The 23,671-nt window shown below is 44.4% G+C and overlaps 4 protein-coding genes across 10 annotated transcripts; all 4 read right to left on the reverse strand.

The window, feature by feature from the left end:
- Positions 1–2,613: 2,613 nt before the first annotated feature.
- On the reverse strand, positions 2,614–7,278 carry LOC120641193 (poly(A)-specific ribonuclease PARN-like). The gene is made up of 7 exons (XM_039917198.1): positions 6,838–7,278; positions 6,002–6,129; positions 5,482–5,804; positions 4,753–4,866; positions 4,366–4,492; positions 3,891–4,155; positions 2,614–3,686 (listed from the first exon to the last, which is right to left on the reverse strand). The coding sequence occupies exons 1-7, from the start codon at positions 7,209–7,211 to the stop codon at positions 2,864–2,866; spliced, it is 2,154 nt and encodes a 717-aa protein (XP_039773132.1). The 5' UTR covers positions 7,212–7,278; the 3' UTR covers positions 2,614–2,863.
- A 186-nt stretch (positions 7,279–7,464) lies between these two features.
- LOC120641194 (indole-3-glycerol phosphate synthase, chloroplastic-like) lies at positions 7,465–11,421 on the reverse strand. 3 transcript variants are annotated; one of them, XM_039917201.1, is made up of 10 exons: positions 11,141–11,421; positions 10,789–11,046; positions 10,522–10,698; positions 9,759–9,836; positions 9,615–9,659; positions 9,348–9,512; positions 9,162–9,240; positions 8,565–8,647; positions 8,057–8,125; positions 7,465–7,947 (listed from the first exon to the last, which is right to left on the reverse strand). In XM_039917201.1, the coding sequence occupies exons 1-10, from the start codon at positions 11,327–11,329 to the stop codon at positions 7,852–7,854; spliced, it is 1,239 nt and encodes a 412-aa protein (XP_039773135.1). In that variant the 5' UTR covers positions 11,330–11,421; the 3' UTR covers positions 7,465–7,851. The 3 variants fall into 3 exon arrangements, with proteins under 3 accessions (XP_039773135.1, XP_039773134.1, XP_039773136.1); XM_039917200.1 differs by having other exon boundaries at positions 9,759–9,911; XM_039917202.1 differs by lacking the exon at positions 9,759–9,836 and adding an exon at positions 9,837–9,911 and having other exon boundaries at positions 7,506–7,947; positions 11,141–11,420.
- Positions 11,422–11,725: 304 nt separating this feature from the next.
- LOC120641195 (protection of telomeres protein 1b-like) lies at positions 11,726–16,300 on the reverse strand. 5 transcript variants are annotated; one of them, XM_039917204.1, is made up of 10 exons: positions 16,039–16,297; positions 15,197–15,330; positions 14,844–15,024; positions 14,116–14,183; positions 13,949–14,034; positions 13,487–13,765; positions 13,328–13,392; positions 12,844–12,902; positions 12,463–12,618; positions 11,726–12,266 (listed from the first exon to the last, which is right to left on the reverse strand). In XM_039917204.1, exons 1-10 carry the CDS (start codon positions 16,235–16,237, stop codon positions 12,057–12,059), a joined length of 1,437 nt encoding a protein of 478 aa, XP_039773138.1. In that variant the 5' UTR covers positions 16,238–16,297; the 3' UTR covers positions 11,726–12,056. The 5 variants fall into 5 exon arrangements, 3 of the variants coding, with proteins under 3 accessions (XP_039773138.1, XP_039773139.1, XP_039773137.1); XM_039917205.1 differs by having other exon boundaries at positions 13,328–13,404; positions 13,649–13,765; positions 16,039–16,296; XM_039917203.1 differs by having other exon boundaries at positions 13,328–13,404; positions 16,039–16,296.
- Positions 16,301–16,751: 451 nt separating this feature from the next.
- LOC120641196 (kinesin-like protein KIN-14F) lies at positions 16,752–23,209 on the reverse strand. The gene is made up of 17 exons (XM_039917206.1): positions 22,980–23,209; positions 22,152–22,315; positions 21,887–22,030; positions 21,246–21,572; positions 21,062–21,130; positions 20,658–20,849; positions 20,255–20,336; positions 20,079–20,168; positions 19,813–19,992; positions 19,598–19,704; positions 19,200–19,378; positions 18,894–19,058; positions 18,498–18,751; positions 18,258–18,421; positions 17,990–18,169; positions 17,263–17,837; positions 16,752–17,171 (listed from the first exon to the last, which is right to left on the reverse strand). Exons 1-17 carry the CDS (start codon positions 23,047–23,049, stop codon positions 17,024–17,026), a joined length of 3,090 nt encoding a protein of 1,029 aa, XP_039773140.1. The 5' UTR covers positions 23,050–23,209; the 3' UTR covers positions 16,752–17,023.
- Positions 23,210–23,671: the final 462 nt, after the last annotated feature.

A 23,671-nucleotide genomic window follows, 5' to 3' on the forward strand; every position in this document is an offset into this window, starting at 1 on the left:
CGCGCGCCTGCAGTTGAGCTCCGCCCGCAGGTCTTCTGTTCACGCACCCCTCACCGTAGGGTACCACCGCATTGCCAGGAGGAGGTCGTTGGCCAGTCCTTGTGGAACTAGGCGAGGCCTGAGCCAGATGGAGGAGACTGTCAACGTCGTCCCGCCACTGCCTCAGGGCGTCTAGCGAGGCTGCAGCAGTCGGAGGGTTGCGAAGCAACTCCCTAGCTGCCGCCAGCGCCTCGCTACTCGCAGCTTGTGAGGGGGGCCTTTGACGGGCGCCCTGATTCTCGCAAGCGTGCAACGGGCACCGCTGCCATCGGTGGCTGCTCCACGGGCACGGTTGCCCCTGGCGCAGGAAGGCGAGAGGCGCGTGGCGCGGATGACGCCACACCCTCCGCCATCTCCACGTCGTCGTCGTGGTGGGAGTGCTCCACCACCCGAACCATGGAGACGAGCGAGAGATGAACTAAAACTAGCTAACTTCCCCTACCTGGCGCGCCAAATGTCGGGTGGTAAACCCAGCCGGGTGGCAGAATGCACCCGCCTAAGCCCTGAGGGAAAATATACTCGGGGGTAGCTAGGATTAGTCCGATCTAGATCAAGAACACGATGAACACAGAAGGTTTAGAGTGGTTCGGGCCGCCGGAGCGTAATACCCTACATCCACTGTGTGTTGTATTGCCTGTGCTCACAAGAGATTGCTCGAGAGTGGTTCCAGCTGGTGAGCTGAGAGTGTGAGGGAGAGAGTGTGCGTCCACTTGTCCTGAGACTAGCGTGTGCTCCCCTTTCATAGTCAAAGGGAGGCATGTACATAACCGTTGGGATCCCGATAGGTGGGACCAACGTGGATGTATTTAAATAACATAATGCCTAGCGCTATTATGGTGCTACGCCTGGGGAAGATCTGATTCCGAGATTTCGCTGCCTCGTCCGCATGGATGTACTGACCGGCGTAGATCCTCTGACCGGCGTGGTCTTGTTCTGTCATGTTGGTGTGGCGCTTGCAGCTAGCTGGGTAGGCTGCGCCACACATGCTGTTCATGCTGCGTAGCTTGCGGCGTAGGCGGCATGATGGAAATGGCCGTGCCGTCGTATCCATTTAATGGTGTAGACTAACGTACACCGCGAGAGCAGTGCCTGAGGCTGCACTATGCACCTTGATAATATGCGACCAATAGTGGAGTTTGGCAAAGGCTGCCCCGTGCTCTGTGGCGGCAGAGCACGCCTCAGCCTCCCGCATTAAATGCGGTGGGTGGGGCACACGGCAGCTCCGGACCCCTCCTGGGCGGAGTGCTGGCGCGTATGCTTAGGGGGTCCGGGAGACATGTGGAGGTCCCGGAGCCACCATGGGAGGTCCGTGCCTCTGGCCGCCGGTGCTAAGCATCCCTCCTCGGGGGACACGTGGCGACACTGGACCCTTCCCCGAGCAGGGGGCGGGTCCGGGGCCGTTGGTCTGGTGAGGTGGAGCCCGGACAGCAGGGGTCCGGCTGCTCGGCTCCTTGGCGCGCAGTTACGGATAACTACACGAGTCCTGCCTTCCTGTAGTAGTAGTAGGTATCCCTGCTACAGGGTACCGACAAAACCTTTGTCTACTAACCCTAAAATTCGTTGAGCTAGAAGGGTTTATATTACATTGGTAACCCTACTATTCTTAGAACTTGCTGATGGCCACCAAAAGAAAAAAAAATATTAGCCCACCATATCCCGAAGAATAGAGGAAACCTAAACCCCCCAATAGCCTTATTTTTTGTGAAGTTTTCAGCCCCACTTGCCCACTGTTCGGCTGGCCAGCAGCACCACTGCTAGACTTATTTTTGGTTTATTCCCTCTCACACAAAATACTATTAAATCAGTCGAAATTAACCAGCTTGTAGATTACCCGAACTATTTCCAATAGTCCCAATTGGCCATGGCCTTCTCAATGGCTGTTGTTTTGACATTTTTCCGTCCGCCCTAAAATTTGCCACTGCCGCCACCTCCGACGGTGCCCACTTTCTCCCTAACTCTCCTAACTTGGGGCCTGTTTGGATACATAGGGATAATGGTTATCCCTCACCTTTTAGCTCCAAATTATCGCTCATGCATCCAAATAAGCAGGATAATTTTGGGCTAAAATGGATTATCACTTCTAAAATTCTTAGCCCATCCAAGGGGTGATAATAAAGTTAATTTTGTATGGTCCCTACAAAAAATGTGAGTATGCACACACCTAAACATGAAAATGGAGGGAGAGTAGACATTAGCCCATAAATCCAAACAATAGGTAATTCTTAGCCTACCAATTTAAGATTAAATATTAGCTTTCAAAATTAACCTTGAGCTAATGTTCCAAAGAGCGCCTTGATCATGCACGCTGAGCTCCGCAGTAGCTATCGGGCATAACCCTCGCATGTCGCATCATGCCAAAACCACACGCTCCACAAGGCACAAGCTGGGGCCTTGTGAGCTTCGGTAGGGTTGATACGAGGTTGTCCACCGCCACGCCCCATCCCTCCGACCAACAGTCAGGTTGACCGAAAGTGTTCAAAATTAATGCAAGAGTGAGCTCTTATGTTCATTTTAGTTTTAAAAAAATCTCTTATGTTAATTTTCAATTGGTATGATCCAGTGAGCAAAAGAGGATGGAAGAATGCACTAATCATTCTTGTAAATGACAACAGGAAGAATGCTTCCCTGCATAAGTACACAATTAAGAGTATTCTGTAGTTCAAAGCTTTGCACTGCGTAGGGATGGCACTGTGCCTAAAGACATTGGGGATATTCCCTATTAGATTCAGAGCAGTAAGCCTCAAAATAAAAGGCAAATTGCTAAAAACCCGTGGATAAAGGCCGCTAGCAGTCATTAGCTTTTCTTTTTAAAAAAAAGCAGTCATTAGCTTCTCATTCGTCTGCCATTCAATGCTCTGCCATTGTGTAGAGCATCTAAGATATGCTGGCATGTAATATCAGCATCGCCTTCATTCTTGGAACCAGATTTTGTTCCATCTCCCTTATTTACAGAGGCGAGCACCGTGCCATCAAGAATACTCTGGTGCACACCAGATATAAGATTGTCATCAACATTCTCTTGGAGCTGATTCTCTGAAGTTGCACAAACTGCTTCAGCTTGATCAGCAAAAAGATATTTTGATTCAGAAGAGCTGCAGATGTCTCTGTAGGTATCATATTTCGCAGCTCGAGTTTGGCCTCCTTCCAATAGAGTTGACAATGGGTGTAGACTTGAGATAGCACTATCCGTCCTCTCCAAAACTGCCTTCAAATCCAAGAAATCGTTTACTGACTCTGGTTTCTTAAACTGCACAAGGACAGCAGTGGAATCGATGGAGAAGACAGATATGACCGAACCTGGACCAAGCACTTTGCTGATGCAATCCTTAATTTCCTTTGGTCTGACCTTAGACATGAATCCCCAGATGAGAACAATGTTATCATACACAGAAGCAGGATACCTTCTCATATAACCTGGCTCTGGTCTCTCCATGCCACTGCTTAAATCAATCACTGTTCCACTGTTCCAGCTTGGGGACAAAAAATTGATGTGTTTCTGGAGCTTATTGTTTGTTGCTAAGTTATCCTGAGGTGAGAGCTGCTCAAATTTGATATCAAGATAAGTGCACAACTGTGCAAAAACACATCCAGTCATGTATGCATCATACCCTGCTTCGTGCTTAGCACCTGAAATGAAGCAAGAGGACCTGCAGGGTAGCAGGACAAACAAAAGAAGAATGGATCAATATGTCAATTTGTTTAGAACCAACTAATTCCAATTAAACTGGAACGTTCAAAAGCATGTTCTCTGTACATGCCAAAGAAGTTTTGGGCATAACCACATAAGCATATCAAATGTTAGCAAAAAAATTGAAGTGCGGAAAATATCAAGGATCCAGAAAAAAACATACTTTGTTTCATCTCCTTCAACTTCAATTTTCACAGGAGAAAGACTGGATGGCTTCATAGCATATGAATCTGATGCAGGGCACAAGAATGAGAAAGCTGAAGACAGTGATTTACTTTTCCGCTTCATCAGTTTCTGAACTGCTTGATCGACAGACATAAGATGCCTGGTATCTACGATGTGTGGGAAAATTTTGTGGATACTTAAGGCAAATTCCTTGATAGATGAAGGAAGAGGACCGACAAACTTGCTATACATTTGTGCAATATCTGTATAAAAACAAAACAAAATTTTGAGAAGCATAAGAGTTAGTGCTAGATAAATCACCAATTCAATTGGTATCAATCGGTCCAAATTCCCAGCACATCTGAGCAGAAATTTCCATGACAAGAAATTGTTACTGCAGTGCATTGGGAATCTCACCATGTATCAACTGTGGAGTTACTTCTCATAAATTATCCGTAAGGACAAAAGAGTACCTAGAATACAACTATGGCCAACAATCAATTTCCTTTCCGATGAAAGAAGGTCAATGACATGCCGGATTCCTATTGCTGATTTGATTCTTGCTTCCCTGCTTTTCAGTAGATCTTCCTGCACATCTTTCTGCATTGGAATAGAAACAAATATCACTACCTATTGCTTAGATTAGTGGAGCAATGATCACAAATAAGGTTATGTCCCATGGATTTCACCTCTTCAATTTAAAACCAAAAGGAAATGATATGCGCAAATTCTGAAAGCTGGACTGCACCATTTGAACTTAAAGTCAAATAGATGACCTCCAGCTTTTGAAATAGGCTCAGTATAAATAAAAAAGTAACAAATCATGTGCCATGCCAAATAAAATAAATTGATTCTCTTACCATCAGCAATATTTTGTCCTCATCAGTGTCTGAATAAACAACTCTCTTTTCAGATGTGTCATCCTCACCAAATGTACAGACATAAACAAGATCCCTGAAGTTTTTTCTCAAAACCTGCACAGACAAACGACAGATACAGAGTGTACAACAAGCGTTATTAATTGCCACACACCGCTTAGTAAAATTTTGTGCAGAAGAAAACACAATAGCTCTAACATATCCTAAATCTAACCAGTGAATGTAAATTCTACATGGCAGAGTTACTACCAAAATGACAACAGCCAGAATTGTTGAACAAGTATCTTAAGGATTAATGCTTTACTTGGATGTTTTAGGAGGACAATGTGTCCATTCTATTTATTGTTATAGTATTCACAAAGAAAAATATGCATATGTTCCAAAGTGTTCAACCCATTCAGTGCCTGCTACATTGAGTTATGAGAATCTATTTCTTTGGCTATTGGTCACTTCGACTGCTTTAAAACACAAAATAAATTGAAGGTCAACAAGGTACAAAGAGACAACTTTAGCAGGGGCGTGTGGTCATCTTTTGCTTTTGTTTTCATCACAAGGATGTGTACGTATAATACATCAAATAAACAATAAAAAGGATGATCACATAACAACACTATTCATAATTTTTAGCAAAGATATAACTCATGAATGAATACAGTATCTTTTTCACAAATTAACTACCCAGCTAGCTCTAAGTTCCAAGGAAAGTAATACCTGTTGAATTAGCTGCAACTGATGTGACGAGAATCCATTAAGCATAATAGCTGGGCGCATTTTGAAGAAAACTGTTTGGAATTGTCCTGCCACACATTCAGTGTTTCCTGACAAATGGCTGTCGGGCTTGCTTACTATCACATCACGCCATTCCTTGAAGTTCATTTTCATTCTTTCCGTGAAAAGGATATCAGCAGCCCTCTCTAGAGGCATATCTCTATCCCCTTCAGAAGTGGTGGAAGATGCAGATGTTTGATCTTGATGCAACAAATTTAGTTTCTGTAGTGCTTCTTTCTCTTGTGCTCTGGATAAATAAGATATTCCTGAGATTAACCAAATATTGTAAATGAAAAAGTACCTCGGGGAATAACATGCATGGAGCATGTGTTAACTCTTAAGTACTAGATAATTTAGAACTATAAAATGAGTTTTGTGTGATAGGCACATCTTACAATCTTAATTGACAGAGAAAATGCATAAAGTAACAACTCAACCAAGTATTATAGGTAAGAGAAAGCACCTTCACGGAAGCATGTGTTGAAATCAAATTGGTACTTCGCCAAGAAGTCAATTGAAGTTGTCTGACAAAGAAACTCATGAGATGGACAATCACTCAGCTCCTTGCGAGGGAAGATAAAGAAGTTATGCCTGCCAAGAAGGAAAAGGTTATGCCCTGAAAAAAACATCAGCTACAGAGCTGATTAGCAAGTGATCAAGCAATCAACAATTAACATCGCATAAAAAGGCAAGCCAAACTACATATGCTGCAAAGGTGCAAATCTTCACAACTAAGACAGATACAGAGGATTCAATATTGGACCTCTGCCCTCCACATCTATGAAGCTCAAATCATCTGCCTCAGATGGCTGTGTGCCAGAGCAGCGTCCATGTCCACCATGAAGCTAGACACTAGCAGTTAGCATACATGTTCTGCAGAATGGCAGTGCAATCTAGTACGGCATATCCGAAATTTTTGCAAGGTACACCATGTTCATGAGCCATTCTTGATCCGAATTTTCTCACGTCTCCATTATCATTGCTATCTCAATACGAGATTATCATTGCAGAGCATTGCAACAAGCGCAGTAAGCAGTTATTATTAGGATCAAAGCAAAGACCACAATGAGACTTCTGCACCAACGAAGTGTCGTTACAAAACTTTCTACAGGAAAACAAGGCCAAAATGCTGTTGCTGAAGCACACAAATCTGCTAGTCGCAAACCGCAAAAGCAACGAAGTATCACCACGAAACTTTCAACAGGACAAAAAAGCCAAAATGCTGTTGCCTGAAGCACACAAATCTGGGCGGGTTACTAGAACAGAAAGGAGATTTGGGAGAGGCAAAGCAGCACGTACGGATGGGCGACGAAGGCGGACTTGGCGGGGTCCCATCGGAAGGGGCAAACGCCGAGCTGCAGGGCGGCGAACCGCTCCGCGGAGTCGCGGAGCTTGAAGTACCGCACGTCGTCGCGGTCCAGCTCGAAGGTGTCCCTCCAGGGCGCGCTCGTGACGCCGCTCATCTCCAGGTCGAGCCCCACGAACGCGGCTTCCCGAACGCGCACCCGCAGCTCATCCAGAGCCTCCGCCAGGTTCCCCCGCGTCACCTGCTTCACCGGCACCCCGCTGCCGCCATCGCCGCCGCCTTTCGGAGGCGGCGAGGAGGAGAGCGCGCGGAAGAGCAGGGCCCTTGGCGGCGGCGCGGGGAGTAGGCGGCGGAGGCGGCCCTGCATGGTCGCCGTCGCTGGAGAAAAATGGCGGCGGCGGTCGGCGGGGGGTTAGGCAGCTGGGCTTGATTGTGTCTGATCTAATGGACTGTAAACCCGTGTCGGTATAAGGCCCATTTGTCGAAAATGTCATGGACGAAGACGAGCTTAAATTTGGGCTGTGTATACTACTGTATCGAAGACGACGTCCCAGAAATACAAAATAGTTTGGAGCATACTGTATTGTAGACAATATCCCAGTAATTTACAAAATAGTCCATTTTCAAAATGTTTACAGTATATTTATAGAAAACAGCCCAGTTTTCATCAAAATTTCTACAAATCCTTACGTTCTGTACTGCATGAAGTTTAATTTTTCATGCTCCAAACAAGACGAGCCACAATGCAGATCAATTCTACAAAATATCAAGCTGCTCTCGTACATCCAGATCATTCAAATATACCTTGCGAACTTTAATCTTGTATTTATCTGTCCGGAAGGTTAGGTCACAAAAAGACCGCATAATGGAAAAATCGTCTGATCAGGTCAGGTACACCAAAAGACCACCAAAAACCCTCCGAAGGAGTCATCTTTCCTCAAGATATACAAAACGGATGCGGTCCAGCATTGCGTTTCTCAATTATCTCGACCGGCCCTTCTGCATCTTCAGGAAGCAACCGCGTGCGAAATATCTTTGCCGAAAAGCCCAGCGATTGCTTTCCCTGGATCCTCCTGCTTGATGAGAGACTCCCCAACGAGAACCTACAGCGAACGTACCAGCGTCGTCAGCTCAGAAAATAAGCAAAGGAGCGCCAATTCGTCAGATGAGTCTGGAGTTTGTTTTGGAGGCGTCTAGTGGCTGATGACTTACTGCTTTGACCCCGGCGTTTTGAACGAATGAAATGTGATCAGGAGTGAACAGACCAGATTCTCCTACAACCTGAAACATAGGAAAGAACATGAATGCTCGATGAAGTAATACTTCCTGGGCACAGTCAAATGTGTGGCATGGTGCAGTTATTTTCATAACTGCTGGATAGTGATTTCATTATAGGTTTACTGGCATCCACGAATTACAGTTGGAATTGAAGGTACATGTACATAGGCCTGATTCACAGGACAGCGCAATATGCTATATAGTGAGGCAGTTTATGATGGCAATAATTACGTGATAAAGAACTGCTGCCCCAAGTGTAGCTACTGATGTCAATTTACTATGTAAAACATACTACTACTAGTTACTTGTGGGATATTTGCGTTGCAAGGTTAGTACATTGTAGATCAGTGATTAATTCTATAAAACTAGCCGTAGCCTAAAGACAGGTGGAAGCAGGCTTTCATTTTCTTTTCACAAGACTCATGTCAAAGAAAATACTTACAATTACATCCTTCTGAGCTATCAGCTGTCCTCGTTCACCTTCCAGAAGTTTTTTTGTGTTTGAAATATCAACTTCAAATGTCTCTGCAAAAGAAGATGTCCTCAATGAATTATTCAACCTAATAACATGACTGGAGCATTACAGTAGTCTATAATAATTTATTTTCTCACAGTGACCACCTATACAAGCACTTAAATAGTCAGATTGACTGTATGTTTACTCCAATTACTTCTCTACCATGCAATCAAATCTTCATAGTACGGTGATATTTGAGATGCATAAACCAATGGTTTAATACTCTGATATGAATCAACAAGCTTCCAAGTGATAAAATAGCTAAACGATTTTACAGTAGTCTATAATAATTTTTTTTCTCACAGTGACCACCTATACAAGCACTTAAATAGTCAGATTGACTGTATGTTTACTCCAATTACTTCTCTACCATGCAATCAAATCTTCATAGTACGGTGATATTTGAGATGCATAAACCAATGGTTTAATACTCTGATATGAATCAACAAGCTTCCAAGTGATAAAATAGCTAAACGATTTGTCGGGGGTCACTAGGAATTGAATCAGGGTAAAAAAACATACCAAGATTGCGGTTATTGATGCCAATGAGCTGTACACCATTGATTCCTAAAACACGGTTCATTTCCCTTTCATCATGAACCTTCAGCAACAAGTCCAGTTGAATCAATAAATCAAATGACTCAAGAGCAACATGAGGTGGCAGTTGAAACAACATATAAAACATATCGCAAGAACAGCTCAGCTAACCTCAACTAAAGCAGCCATCCCTAGTATTTTGCAAATTTTCAACATGTAGTTGATATCACGGTCAGGTAATACAGCAGCAATTAGAAGAACAGCATCTGCACCCTTGGACCGTGCATAGTAAAGTTGCCAAGCATCAACTATGAACTCTTTGCACAGAAGAGGGCACTGCATTTTGCAATTCAGAACTTGAGCTATTCATGCACTGGAAGTACCCTATCTGAATACAATTGATTTCTGAAATGTATGTACGCAATGTGGATACAGCACCTGGACTCCAGCATTGCGTATAGCCTCCAAGTAGTTAAAACTTCCCTGTCACATATTAAGGAAAGCATGTGTATTCAGCATACAAAATTTAATAATGGATGACAGAAATGAGACAAAATTTCTGAAGGTGAAGAAGTTAATAACCTGAAAATATTTTTCATCTGTAAGAACAATGGATGACAGAAATGAGACAAAATTTCTGAAGGTGAAGAAGTTAATAACCTGAAAATATTTTTCATCTGTAAGAACACTTAGACATGCTGCTCCATTTTTCTCATATGCCTGAGCGATCTGAACCTGTTTATGTCCCAACAAACATTATTACACGCCTAAAGAAACTGATTGGTTTCAAAACATAAATATGTATGTTGATTCAGATTTCAGAATCCCAACAAATAAAACCTATTACTATCACTAGACAATATTCAAAAACAAACATTTATTAGATGACCTCTATTCACTTATTTTACAATTTTTTAGCAGGCATGCAACATATATGGGCTATCTGGTAAATGGTAATACATAAAACTTGAAGGCAGACAACATGTATAACCTCTATTCTAATCCTCGCATCTCTCCTATAGGCATCGCACAGGTTTTATAGAAAGGACAGGCATCCTGGCGTACTCACAGTTCGTTGTATTATTCCCTGACAATTAATTAGCGATTACTAATTATCACTTGATATGTCACTGACAATAATCAGTTCAGTCAATAACATACCAGGTTCATATATTACTACTAAGGTCCCACAAAATGAGTTCCCAGGACAAACTATCACTGAAATGGTATTTACTCTTACACAAGGATTATAATGCACATATAACAAATAGATAGATTTTGATAATACAAATGAGATGTTGGAGATCCACAAGCCAAAATTCAGTCATCCATACCCCAAACTCACCGGATCAAAATCCTCCCTGAGAACACCCCGGCTCGGTGAAGCCTTCTTGACCTCCGCAATCAGAGCAGGCAAGCCAGTCCGATCATACGACGCCTTGAGCGCCCCAACGAAGTCCCTCGCCGGAGGAGCAGCCTCCAGCGCCCCCTTCAGCATGTACAGGGGCCGCCTCTCCTTCATCTGCCAAACGCAAGCACGCACAAAATTTGAGCACGGGCTAAGGCAGGCACTGGGGCTCGCGCATAGCGCGGGGTCATCTCACGGACGTGCCTGCGAAACCTCGACGTCCTTGTCCCAGACGATCTTCTCGAGGATGTTCCGCGGCGTGTTCCCCTCGTTCTCGAGGCGGAACTGGAACGGGCCCACGTAGTGCACCGCCGGCCCCGTCACGGGCCGCCGCCGGATCCTTATCCCGTCGACGCCCTCGATGGAGGCTACGGGGCTCCCGTTGCCCCCTTGCTCCGTGGCGCCCGCCGCCGCGGCCTCCGCGGCGGGCGAGCTCGTCGCGGCCTCATCCACCTCCGACTCCTGCACGAGAGGACGATACCCGCACACAACCTCACGATTCGGGTCGCGATTCTCGGCGAACCGAGCTCGACAGCTGAAGGCGCGGGGAACTGACCGTCTCGGCGCTGGCGCAGCGGGCCGGGGCGGGGCTCGGGCGACCGCCTCCGTCGGCCTCCATGGGGGCCGCGGCGAGTGGGCGGCAGCGCGCGGCGGCGAGGGTTCTCGGGCGGCGGAGGTGGGGGTAGCGGGTCGGGGCAGCGAGGCCCGGCCGGGGAGGAGCGGATCCTACAGCGAGTGCTTCCATTCGAGGTGCCGCGGAGCAGAGGTGGGGCTAATTGGATTGGGGTGGGCGTTAGCCGTTGGGCGTCGTACACCAGCGCTCCTACTGGCCGCTTCACTGCTGGCACCGCACTGTAGTCTGTAGTCTTCCAGCACCAGTCGTCTACATGCTGGGAGGAGATATATGCCCTGTTTGGTTTCTCCTACCGCAACTAGAGAATCTTGCATGCATGAAGTACTAAATGAAATTTATTTGCAAAATTTCTTCACGAATGAGCATAACTTTTCGCTAGGTCAACAGAGGATTGTTGCTGCAAAAATACAGGTCACAGGTCAACAGAGGATTGTTGCTGCAAAAATACAACAGAAACTGATAAAGAAGCCGTCTGCCAGGAGCTTCTGAAACTACAGAACGGAGAAATTTCACAAGAAACGGCACATTCGCCGGGGGAAATTGGAGGGTTTCCAATTACATCTCATTAGATAATTAGCATACAGGGGATTCACAGATACAGATTACAGAGTGCAGCAAGATACTAGTGTTCTACATGGGACTGTACACAAGCAAGCCAGCAAAGGTACTGCAACAACATGCTAATTCTTAGTCCTAGGCACAACAGTAGTTGGCAAACTAAAAGGAGTGCTAAGCGCGTACAAATAGTACACAATATGAATGGGAATCATTTGCAAGGGTTTTCCAGGCATATTCAAGCAGCATCCCTACTAGCAAAAAAACAAAGCAGCATCCCTACTCAATCCCTGATCTCTGTGCCAAAGATTCGATATCTTCTGCTGCCCCAGGGGTCGTTTTTGTCCAGACGGTAAGATTTCACGCAACACCATATCCAAGGTGGGTTCCTGGTCAAGGGAGTGCCTTCCTCATCCTCTTCTGGGATGCCCAGTAGCTTGTTCATCTTCTTTATCAACGCTTCTGCTGTTAGAAAACCACCGAAGAATTTGGCCTGCCATGGATTTAGATGAAGACAGGATAATACACATAATTCAGCAGGACTTTCTAGCACACGTAACTTTTACTAATACTGATTATTTTCCACTATTGACGAATATGGACACCAGAGGCAGTCTTACATAAGAGTGAAGCCACTGTAGGCGAAGCATCAAGCAATCAAACATATGAGTGATTTAGTAATATATTACCCCGTCATCCTTGTGGACGTATGCATGAATTCTCGCTGTAGGATCCTCAAGAGTCAACCGAAGACAATAGCTACCAGTCAAAAGCAAACGGAGTTCACTAGCTCGACATGGATATGCTGCCACAACACGGACCAGGGTTTTGAATTTGTGCGTCACCTAGCACAAGAAAAGGGGGAGTTATTGAAGCTGTCTAGCTTTAGAATCAGAGTTCAGAACACTCTCAAAATATAGTTTTCCTATGGAAAGGGAGAGGCCAATCACCAGGATACAAATTAAAGTGAACATGCTCATGTGTTCTAGGGGTGTCAGGTGACATTAGATCAAATCTAACACAGAAAGGAAACTCTTAAATCACTGGAAAACAATGGAAAGAAGTAATACCTGTTCATGAGTTAAAGACTCCATTAACGTTGTGTAACCTGCTGCCTCATATTCTACATCTGAAAGAATTGATAACAAATTGTCATGTGGCAAGCCTTAATTGGGCAACATTCGACAACAAAAGTGCATTGCAACTTTATGCAGCGCTTCATCAATATAACACATGCAAATAAGCACTTCAACATAAAAAAGTTCATCATGTGCTAGTGCTACATTTAGATACCCAGATTCATACCACATGAAAAAAATATATTAATGAGGTTTATTTTTCAACAACAACAACCTTCATGTGCCCATAGAACAGTGAAATGCTAATAATACACTTATTCAGGTAATTAGAAATAAAAAGGCCTGGGGAGCACACTTAAATATTTCTATTCTAATCAACTAAATGCTGAATCAGAAGCTAAATACCTGGCTTGAACCATGAAATAGAATATGCTTATCAGTGGGGCAAAACAAATTATCAGATTATGATCTATACCAGCAATGTTAGATGCCCCAGGGAGGCTCGCCATCGGCTGCCGATGAACTTGGTTGGCGATGCGGCTGTCATACATCCTGGAGGCATCAATGCGATTGATAAAATTTACTTACATAATGTTCAATAGACATTCAAATTCATGAGAAAATAGAAGATTACTTCATGCGATCAACAACGCTGCCATCTTCATGAGATAAAAGGCGAACTCTGCTAGAGGGCCCTAAAATGCCTTTCCAAATCCCAAACTCTTGCTTGCAAGTTATATTGCAGAACCTGGCCCAGTAAATATTCTTTTGCAAGTGAAATACTTCCTTGATATACCTGTTCGTGAAAACCCTTAGAACAGTTCCGACGCATGGCATTGTGCATAAAACCTCCCTTGGTAGAGGCACTCCTTCCAGATGTAAAGGGGATGACTCAACCGCCTCAGCATCCAAACTACATGTTCATCAATCAAAAATTACAAATTTGTTTTTCATTAACATTGCTCAAGTTTAATGCACCATATAAGAACAAACTAAGAAAGATTAAGAGCTCAAGTGATACTTCAAAAACACTAGATGGTTTTGTAAGCTATTGGTGCAATTAAACATAATAAACAATGACAACCTACAATCCTACATTGCCTGAAACTCAGCTGCAGGGGTATCAGTTCCATCCCAAACATAAAATATCCATTCACCGTTATTTTCATAGACATGAAGAACCTACAAGGCAGAGAGAGATTTAGGAGAGAACCCTGTGCCAAAATAACTCTTGGGTTCAATGTGATTGAATAAAGAACTAACCTTGCATACTAAATCAAAAGTAGTATCGGACTTTAAACTCCTTAACTGCAATTCAAGATCTTTCAGACCTATGGTGCAAAATAGTTAGATAGAAACAGATGTTGCAAGAAATGGTGATGAAGCATGTATTCAGTCATGAATACAAATATTTCGCAAATCTCTGCACAGAGGCAAACACAGAATCCATGCTGAAATAAAGGTATATATATCCTAAAGAAGCAGGATAGTGTATACTAATCAGAAATTCGGATAGCAGGTAGTTAAATGTGACACGAGTTCACTACAAGAAGGTAGCAGCCTAACTAAAATAGGAACAATTGTAGACAACAAAATTCAAACTGCTGTTGTGTTTGATTGAAGGGCAAGCTGGCAGAGATATCCCTTAACCGGCCAACATGGGATAATGCAACTGCTGTTGTATTCAAAAACTTTTAAAACAAATTACCCCTTCGGATATACATAACCCTAAACGCCTAAATAAATTCAAGCACATTGACACCATGCTACTTGGGGGGATGAAGAAATCAAAAACTGAATTAGTATTTCAGCCCCATAAGTATGATAGATAGGCCGGCTTCTTATTTGGATGAGAATATATTCACCACCATGATATTTCATAAACACGTAACTTTGGAGTTGAATGAGCATCATCAAGGCATCACAAAAAATATCATGCAGATGGGTGGATTTAAAGAAATTAGCAATAGTATTTATTGATTAGGAGTCACCTGGAGGATTATAAGCAAGCCACGTTCTCATCTGGGTCAAAAGTTCATTATCATATTGGGTCCCATAATATTTTGTAGAAGTCTGATATGGGCTGCACTCTGTAGATACCTTGCCCTCAAATAGGGCGAATGAAGAAAATTTCTTGTTAAATGTAACAAAAAATTCTCCATGCATTGTTATCTGCAGGTAAAAGTAAACATGAACTACTTGCTGTCAAATATGTCATTAAAAATTCAAAATGATGAGAAAAGGCTTGGATAACCACACATATAAAAGGTACATGGAAAGTTAGCTCTTAGAAATACCAGGAACTGTGAAAAATGGCATAATTAAATAACATTTTATGCTGTACCACGACATTATGAAGACTGATCACATCTCCGCTTGCCTTAACACAGGGCAACAAGGCGACATTGTCAGCAAAAAATGTTACAGAGATCCCAGCTGGACGTGATTGATCTGCAACCCTCAATGTAAGAGTGAAATCTGCAACAACAAAAAATAGTCAAGCGTCCCGGCATTGATTTGAGAATATAAGCAAAAGAATAAGCATTAACATTAATGGAACATGACAATCAACAGAACATCCCTCTCACTACATGATGGCTTGATGCAAAAAATCACCAAAAGGGGCGATGTAGGGATGAACAAAAAAAAAGGTCAAGCGTCCCGGCATTGATTTGAGGAATATGAGTAAAAGAATAAACATTAACATTAATGGAACATGACAATCAACAGAAGATCCCTCTCACTACATGATGGCTTGATGCAAAAAATCACCAAAAGGGGCGTTGTAGGGATGAGGGATATGGCGACGCTAAAGCATGGAGATTTCCCCCCAATGCAAGCTAAGCAGCGAGCAGATCGTAACCAGCACGATTCAACAAATCATTCCAAAAATTTCTCTGAATTCACAGCAAAAAAATCGCAACCTAACCCCACAAATTCCCTGTTTCCGCAACATTGGCAGTCCAGAACAAGCCCTAGGTGAATACTTGAATCAGACTGGAGATGAACTGAAGAAGGAAGGAAGCATACAGCTTGCGGCATCAAGCGGTGAAGAAACTGACGGCCTCTGCAACAGCCGAAGCACAACCGCCAAACTCCACCGCTTACCCTGCTAAAACCCAGACTAAACCCTAGGAGGAGGCGGGTGGGAGGAAGGAGGGGTTGAGACTTGAGAGTGAGGCTCACCCGTGCCACGGCTGCGGACGGCGGCGCCGATCTCGGAGACGGCGGCGAAGAGGAAGACCCTGGCGCCGGGGGCCTTGAGGGCGTCGGCGACGGGCAGGTACACGTACTGCGCCTTCCCCGCCCCCGCCGCCGCCGCGGCGGAAGGAGCCGCGTCGCCCTCGCGCGGCCTCTTCCGCTCCCTTGCTGCGGCCTCCTCCATAGCCCGCGTGAGCGACTGGAGCGTGCTCAGTGTACGGGTTCCCAGGTGACAAATGCGACGTTTCGAGACGCTATGGGCTGTCTTTAGATTCGTAAAATAGTACTACCTCCGTACCTTAATATTTGACGTTTCAGAGAAAACTTTACACTACAAATAACGTTTCAGAGAAAACTTTACACTACAAAAAAGCTAAAGTTTGATATCCTAACGTCATTTAAAAAAATCAGAGGGAGTAGTAAAAAGGGTCACATTAAACACTTTAGCATTTTTCGTTTGTTTGTGATAATTGTTGTCCTACCATGATCTAACTAGGCTAAAAAAATCGTCTCGTCGTGTACATCAAAACTATACAATTAGTTTTTTTATTTACCTACATTTAATGCTCCATGCATGAGGCAAGAGATTTGATGTGATAAGTGAATAGTGTAGTTTGGAGAGAGAAATTTTAGAACTAAACACAGCTGTTTTTAAAATGAAAAAAACATTCCTTTTCAGTCCAAAAACATATACCACGTCATTCCAAAAATGTCGCACAGCGTATTCAAATTTTCAATCACCCATCGAAAAGAGATGCTGAGAAACAACATCAAACGCTACATTTTTTTTACATTGCGCAAAAGAGCGTAAGACTTCGCCTGAAACCAGCACGGGAGAATCCTAAAAACAACTCAACAGACGGCAGGTGGGGTCTTCTAGTTCTGCCCAAAGCGTAGAAAGCCTACACACGGATCCGATCACAATGTAGCAATCAATGAAAGAATGCCTGATGGACCGAACTAGCTAGATTCACACAAGAGGGTTCTTCCCTCGCGGCAGGGAGGCGCTGCGCCGGATGTCCGGCAAGGGGATGCCGTTCCTCTCGGCGTGCGGCGGCTTGCTCCAGTTCCGGCGTTGCCTCCCTTCGGTCAGAGGCTCCATCTCCCGGACAGAGGCCCTGGGCATTGTGAGAAAACCAAACCTTCGTAAGTAAACTCACATGTGGAGTGGGAACAGAAAAACAAATAGCTGATGAGCTTGAGCGGTACCGAAGAACAATGTTCTGGGACTGTCTTGTCGCCTGCGAAGGGAGCTTCTTCGTCTTTCGGTTGAAGTGGAAGGTAGGCCCATCACCTGCGAACTCGTTTTCGATCTCAGACGAGTCCCTCGTGTTCTTGGCCTCTGACCTCACTTTGGTACCCGAGTGTCTGTTTGCCGACTGCTCTTCTTTGTGAGCCTTTGGCGTGCTGTCGGACCTGTTCTTTGTCATACTTTGCCGAACAGATGGGATTTTGCACCTGTTCTCTTCCGAGTCCCGGAATTTCCGTAGGCTCTGAGCTGTCAGGACGGATGAAGGTGTGTTCCTCGAACTGCTAGACAGTACTTTTGGAGGCAATTCGACATTTGATACGGGTGTGCAATCGATGCTACCGGTGTTCTCCACAGTTTTGGCAAAGTTGCCTCTCTCAGCAGAGAGTGAACTTCTAACTGGAGGAGATGGAGTCTTATACTTCCACGCGCTCAGGTACAACTCCCTGTTGATAACAGGTGACTTGTCATCTAGCTCTCTCGCTGACAATGGGGAGCGGAACCTTCTCTGCTTGCCAGATGATGAGCTTCTTATCTGTAAATGAATCAAGTCATATCTTTAGGAATCAAGAATTCAAGATGCTTACATGAGAAAAACATGTGAGAGCAGTGTGCTGGACCTTGAAAGAACCTGGAAGAATACTGCTGTAAAAAAACAACATAAGAATTTTCAGAAAAACAAAGTACCTCACTTGTACAAGTGTCTACACTAGATTCTTGACCAGCTTCTGGTTTCAAGGACATGCTGGTAGTTAAAGGTGACTTTGTCCTTGCATTTCTCATCTCAGAGGTCACACGATTGGCAAGATCTTTAAACTGTGCTGCTTCACGTTCCTTTTCATCTAATGCCAATTTCAGCTTGGCAACCTGGCAGACAATTCTCATGCCATGAGTTGTGAAATCAAAGTTTCGATATTCATATGGCTACATCGTAACTAATAAAACAGCAGCATACCTCTTCCTTTAGGTCTTTGACCTGGCCTGCTTCCTTATTAGCACGGGCCGCACCAAGTTCTATTGTGGCCACACGCTCAGCGAATTTGAGAGTGCTCATTGTTTCAATAAAAGAGTCTGTTTCAGGGTTCACATGCACAAACATCAATGTTTTTGCCTGGCCACCTGTATTGCAGGAAAACAAACGATTAGAGATGTATTTTGACAATAATAACTTCAAGAGTATAAGGGCTTCTAGTACCTAAGGCATCCTGCAGCACTTGTGTTAACTTGCTATTTCTGTATGGGACATGGGAACTCTTTTGGGCAAGTGCAGCTATAACATCACCAAGTGCAGATAGCGATTTATTTATGTGCTTGGCTTCAGTTAGTCTTTCTCCAGTTGCTTCAGATTTGTCTACCCTCTCACTTCCCGCAAGATCCACCAGATGAAGGCACCCTCTTAGAGTTGAGCCCGACATTACCTCCTTTCCTTGTACATGAACTGTCAACACACTAAAAAAGGAGCAATACAATCACCAATAGCACAGTGACACTAGTATCATCCAGATAAATCTCTGGAGGTGTAAATTTGAAGAGAATACTGATTATATGATCCTATCCCGAGACAAAGTACAGTGCAGCAGTTCAAGAATACCTGTGTGAGCGACTACTTCGTTCGTTAAGAGCAGTTGATCCAACCGCTCGGTTTCTCTGTCCAACTTTCATCAGATCCAAAACATCTTGTGCACACTTAACTGGTACAATATTTGCATCTGGAATGTTGAGTCCATTTACATGAGAATTATTGCGTATCTCTAATGTGTTTCGTGGTTAAAGAAATACAGAAGAGGCATGCATGAAAAACAAACCTTTGACAGTAAAGCAAAAAAAAGTTAATGGAGGGGAAATTTCAACTTCTGTATTCAAAAATAAATATAACTTGTTCATCATAAAAGGATATCTTCTGTTTGCACCATCTGCCATTAATAAATCCCTCACTTGTTCATTGTATATTTCAATCATCTGAACTTTAACATCATATGTGATAGAATCTGCTCTGGTTTGAGAAATTTCAAAGAGATCATTCAATGACCGGTAGTTCACACCCCAGGTTTCCTCTGCTGTTACATCTGGACCGCTCTGAGTTGCACATACAAAAATATATTATCATAAGGAAAGCAACTTGATGGTATGCAAATAAAAAAATCTTCTAGTAAGATACTGTTTTTAGGTATCTATCCAATGGTAACTACTCTTTTGTTATGCATTGTGCCCCTGATTTGAACTTTCCACATAAATATCACGGTTTGAAGCAAAAATTACTTGTGAAGCTCTAAGAAATTCTTTGTGAAGAATTACCATTGTGTAAGTTTTTCCAGATCCTGTTTGACCATATGCAAATATGCAGACATTGTAGCCATCCATGACGGATCTAATCAATGGTTGTGTATCAGCAAAAACTTCAGCTGTTACAAAGAAAAATTGAAGTTAGGTCATAAACATTAAAGTAGGCACAAAAATCACAGTTTCTAAAGTAAAGGAGAAATGAAAACTGGTAAAGATTTATTATCTACATTGTGAAGCATTTGGTCCAAATATTTTGTTGAATGTGAATATCTTCCGTCCGTCCTTCCCTTGCTTTCGAGGATTCGCAATCATGATTTCTCCATTTTCCCCAATATGATCAACAGTAGACCTTTGATCAGATTGTGTCTTTGGGAATGGTTTCACTCTGCAGTAAACTCTAATGCTACCTGACACATTTGTTTTGGATTAATCAGTAATCAAATATCTTTTATACTAGTAAAATGATATTAATAAATTGAAATTCGCAGGTTACCTTTAAGATCTTGTACTTGATTATACAGCTTACGGTTTTCCTCAAGCAACTTGTGGTAGGCATTATGGTTCTGAGCCTCAAAGTAGCTTTCTACATTTTTTAAGACATTGCTCAGCGATGAAGCAACTAAATGTTAAAATGTTTGATATGATATAATTTCCAAATCTACTACCTACCTAGCCTCCTCAAGTCTTTCTCCCAGTCAGCACGAGTAGAATCAACTTGAAGCTTCATCTCATTGAAGGACATCTTCAACTTCTGAATTTTCAAATATTAATAGATTAACCATAATCAGTAAAATACAACAACACACGTAGTGCAGAAAGTATTATATAATTACTTTAGCTGCCAAGCTTTATTTTTTATTTTTATTGCTAGAAAATGTGTCCATTTTTCTAGAACACAAAAGACATCTAAGTGGAAGTAGAAACAGGTTCTGACAAGTACACCTGGGAATTGCTACAAATTAAGCTTAGCATGAAACATGCAAGCCTAGATCTTTAACAGTTCTGATTCTCCATTGGATATATTACCAAGTAACAAGCTCACTGGCACAATCAACTTTGGCATGGTCTTTACCTCCAGTTCATCTTGTTGGCTTTCAAGTACTCCTCCATCATCCAAGTGTTCACGGCTGCCACGAGAAATTTGCGATGAAGAAAACAAGCACTCACTATTCTCCTTCAGACATTTTGAAATAGCTTCAACCAAATCCAATTTAGAAAGGGTTCCATTGTCATCCTTCATCATCTTCCTTAGAAGTGACCGGACCTGCTAGAGATCAGGCCTTAAAAGTAAGTAATAATTATTATTGTGAATATTTTAGTTTTTAAGGCTGTCACTAACAGGGTTATTTTAAAATTTTGCCAATTCCTTTTTTTTCCAAGAAAAAAAATATGTAGATGCCAGGGTTGTAGAATAGAGGTTACATAGAAATGCGATGAACAGAAATCCAATTTTTATTTTTACAGACAGTATAGTACCTGATTTCTATGGGAAGCAAGCAGAATAGTAAATTCTTTACAAGCCTGCTCGAGTACTGTTTCAATGACCTGCAATATTCACCGCCATATGAACAATCAGTCCAAATGTAATTGTGGTTCAGCATCAATCAGACAAGTATTAAGAGGGACAGCAAATAATTACAAATAAGCAGAACTCACCTACCATATCATCTAGAGGCAAGTCTTCAGCTTCACCCCATTCCAGAAGGAATGCCCTCACAACTCGTAGAACAAAGTGCTGAAAAAGAGAACGCTGAGCTTCTTCAACTCTTGATTCCTCAAGGGAGACCTCAGAGAGAAGATGCACGAACTCCAGCATTTGTTGGTCTGAGCCTCCACCTCTGGTTAAATGTGAAGCAGGCCTTTTGCTTGAGGATGCAATTTTCACGATGCCACCATACCGCCATATACCAATGCCACCAGAGAGTTTCCACTCGTGGTATCCCTTGAGGCAGAGTATGCAGTCGACAACTTTCATTGATGAACCTCCCTGCCAGCGTTGTAGGTGAAATTCAGATGGGACAATTTTATCATAGTACGGAAGTCATAGGTTTGATCAAATAGGCTAGCATTCTAGCATACTGCACGATGGGGGTTTTCTGGTGTGATATATACAACCTATAGATGGGATCCCGGTACTAGAAATAGCACAGCTACAGTTTCACTGAGAAACAGTCACCTATTTTCTTCCAAATGAGCAACAGTTCAATCTGATCAAAACTACTCGCAATAATCCAAGAACTTTATGTACCTTCTCAACTAATGCTACTCAACTAATGGGACCAATGCAACTCAAGTATGTACCTTCTCTATATCAGAAGTTTCAAACATCAACAGGTTCATCGCGCTAACTGCTACAAGGAAGTTCCTCATGTTCTCGAAGTACTGGATTGCAGACTGCGCAGGCCCATCGAATGTCTGAACCGTGACGACGGGATTCTCCACAACCTACCCACAGAAGAAAGAACGAAGCATTGACATGCTGCAGTGGTATTCCAATTTCCATTCAGCAGGAGAAAAAAAATTAGTCACATTTTGTCCCCAAATTTGAAGTGCATCTGACACGCACCTTCGGGACGGCGCCGGGATTGACGCGGTTGAGCACTTTGCAGAGAACGAGACCGTTGCGCAGTGCCGCGCAGAACTCCTCCTCGGACGGCCTCTCCGGCAGGGACTCCGCCGCCGCGGGCTCCATCTGCCGCAGCCATCGCGCCGCCTCGCACCTCCGCGCAGCTGCAGGGGCGGCAGCACCAGCAACAATAGATCAGAGGAGGTCGCGTTTGTTACAGATTAGGAGTAGCCCAGAGACAAAGCTTGTTCCAGATTTGGATCTCACTAGTCACTAACGCAGATTTATTTTTGAACTATGAATAACGGTCACAGAAATTAGAAATACTAAACCGCAACCACTCCCGATCGCATCGACGAGATCGAAATTAATGTGGCGTGTTCAATGAACGCAGCATAGCACTGCCACTAGCTTAAACCAAACGCGATCTAGTCACCTAGATTAATGCATCAGTGATCAAACTTCCCCGTACTGCATGCTTGCACATGCGTGGCCTCAAGCTTGCCTTTCGGGGAGGCAGTGTGTTTAATTGCAGAGGCGTACGATGAGCAGAGCACAGTAATAATCATCCCGTGCGGTACTAATCCGCTTGCTAGCCGCAGCCGCGGAAATGCCGCGACGAGCTGCTGCTCCTCCCCTCCACTACTGAGCACCGACGGGCGAGCGCCGCCGCCGAAGGCCGAAGCTCCGCCCGCCGCCACCGAAACACACGCAGCACCGCCGGCACCGCGGGCGCACGCGCAAAGCAGAGCAGTAAGCACAAAGCAAACGCGAACGGATCGCCTCTCACCACCACTCTCAGGCGCGGGCGGGGGCAGGGCTACTCACCGGCTTCCTCGGCCTTGCGCAGCGCCATCCCCGCGTCGTGCGCTCCGGCAGCCGGTGCCGTCGCCCTCATCACGGCAGCGGTGGACGTAGTCGATCGCCTCCTCGCACCGCCGACCTCGCCCCCGCCTCCGCCTCCCGGATCGCAGCTCGGCTCCGCACCAGAGAGCACTCCCACGGCGCAACGGCAGCGACGACCGGTCCGCAGAGCCAGGGGGCGTTTGAAAAGCTCCGACCCCGAGGCTCAGGCCAGTGGGGGGGGGCTTCCTTTAACGGACACTCAAGGGCCTCCTGGAGACAATTCGAAACTCGCGGGGGGCTAAGCGGCTAACTCCAGCCAGCAGTACATGTACAGTAACTAACAGCGAGTTTAACTGGGGTTGAACGAGCCGCAGCGCTGAAAGATAGGGCGCGGCCGCTGCGGCCTGCGGGTGCGGGCCCCCGAACAACGCGGTGGCCGGTGGTGGGCTCGCTGGCTGCCTCTCCCTGGGCCGGGGCACTCACGTGCACGCCGCGTGCGGGCCGCAGAAGGGTGGTGGAGTAATTTATTTCCGGAGCCCGACGGGATTCAAACGCGCAAAGCCATTTTGGAGTATCCTCTTCGTTCCGTATGCCGGGGTTGGGGAGGGATTTCGAACCAGGGAAACGGTCGGCTCGGGGAGATCCGGCACGGTGGCAGAGCTGCCTGGCAGTGG

This window comes from Panicum virgatum, chromosome 7K (assembly GCF_016808335.1).
Source record: "Panicum virgatum strain AP13 chromosome 7K, P.virgatum_v5, whole genome shotgun sequence".
NCBI lineage: Eukaryota > Viridiplantae > Streptophyta > Magnoliopsida > Poales > Poaceae > Panicum > Panicum virgatum.

Excerpts from the sequence above, each read along its gene's own strand:
- LOC120641193 (XM_039917198.1), bottom strand. The coding sequence starts at position 7,211 with ATGCAGGGCCGCCTCCGCCGCCTACTCCCCGCGCCGCCGCCAAGGGCC. Across the intron at positions 6,130-6,837 it reads TCCGCCTTCGTCGCCCATCC|GCATAACTTCTTTATCTTCC; the intron begins GTACGTGCTGCT and ends CCTTCTTGGCAG. Across the intron at positions 4,156-4,365 it reads TGGCCATAGTTGTATTCTAG|ATATTGCACAAATGTATAGC; the intron begins GTACTCTTTTGT and ends GTTTTTATACAG.
- LOC120641196 (XM_039917206.1), bottom strand. The coding sequence starts at position 23,049 with ATGAGGGCGACGGCACCGGCTGCCGGAGCGCACGACGCGGGGATGGCG. Across the intron at positions 18,752-18,893 it reads CGAAGTAGTCGCTCACACAG|TGTGTTGACAGTTCATGTAC; the intron begins GTATTCTTGAAC and ends CTCCTTTTTTAG. Across the intron at positions 17,172-17,262 it reads TCCCAGAACATTGTTCTTCG|GGCCTCTGTCCGGGAGATGG; the intron begins GTACCGCTCAAG and ends CACAATGCCCAG.
- LOC120641195 (XM_039917203.1), bottom strand. The coding sequence starts at position 16,237 with ATGGAGGAGGCCGCAGCAAGGGAGCGGAAGAGGCCGCGCGAGGGCGAC. Across the intron at positions 14,035-14,115 it reads CTTTTGATTTAGTATGCAAG|GTTCTTCATGTCTATGAAAA; the intron begins GTTAGTTCTTTA and ends TCTGCCTTGTAG. Across the intron at positions 12,619-12,843 it reads AGTCTTTAACTCATGAACAG|GTGACGCACAAATTCAAAAC; the intron begins GTATTACTTCTT and ends TTCTTGTGCTAG.
- LOC120641194 (XM_039917200.1), bottom strand. The coding sequence starts at position 11,329 with ATGGAAGCACTCGCTGTAGGATCCGCTCCTCCCCGGCCGGGCCTCGCT. Across the intron at positions 9,912-10,521 it reads TCAGGGAGGATTTTGATCCG|GTTCAGATCGCTCAGGCATA; the intron begins GTGAGTTTGGGG and ends GGACATAAACAG. Across the intron at positions 9,660-9,758 it reads CAGATGAAAAATATTTTCAG|GGAAGTTTTAACTACTTGGA; the intron begins GTTATTAACTTC and ends AATATGTGACAG.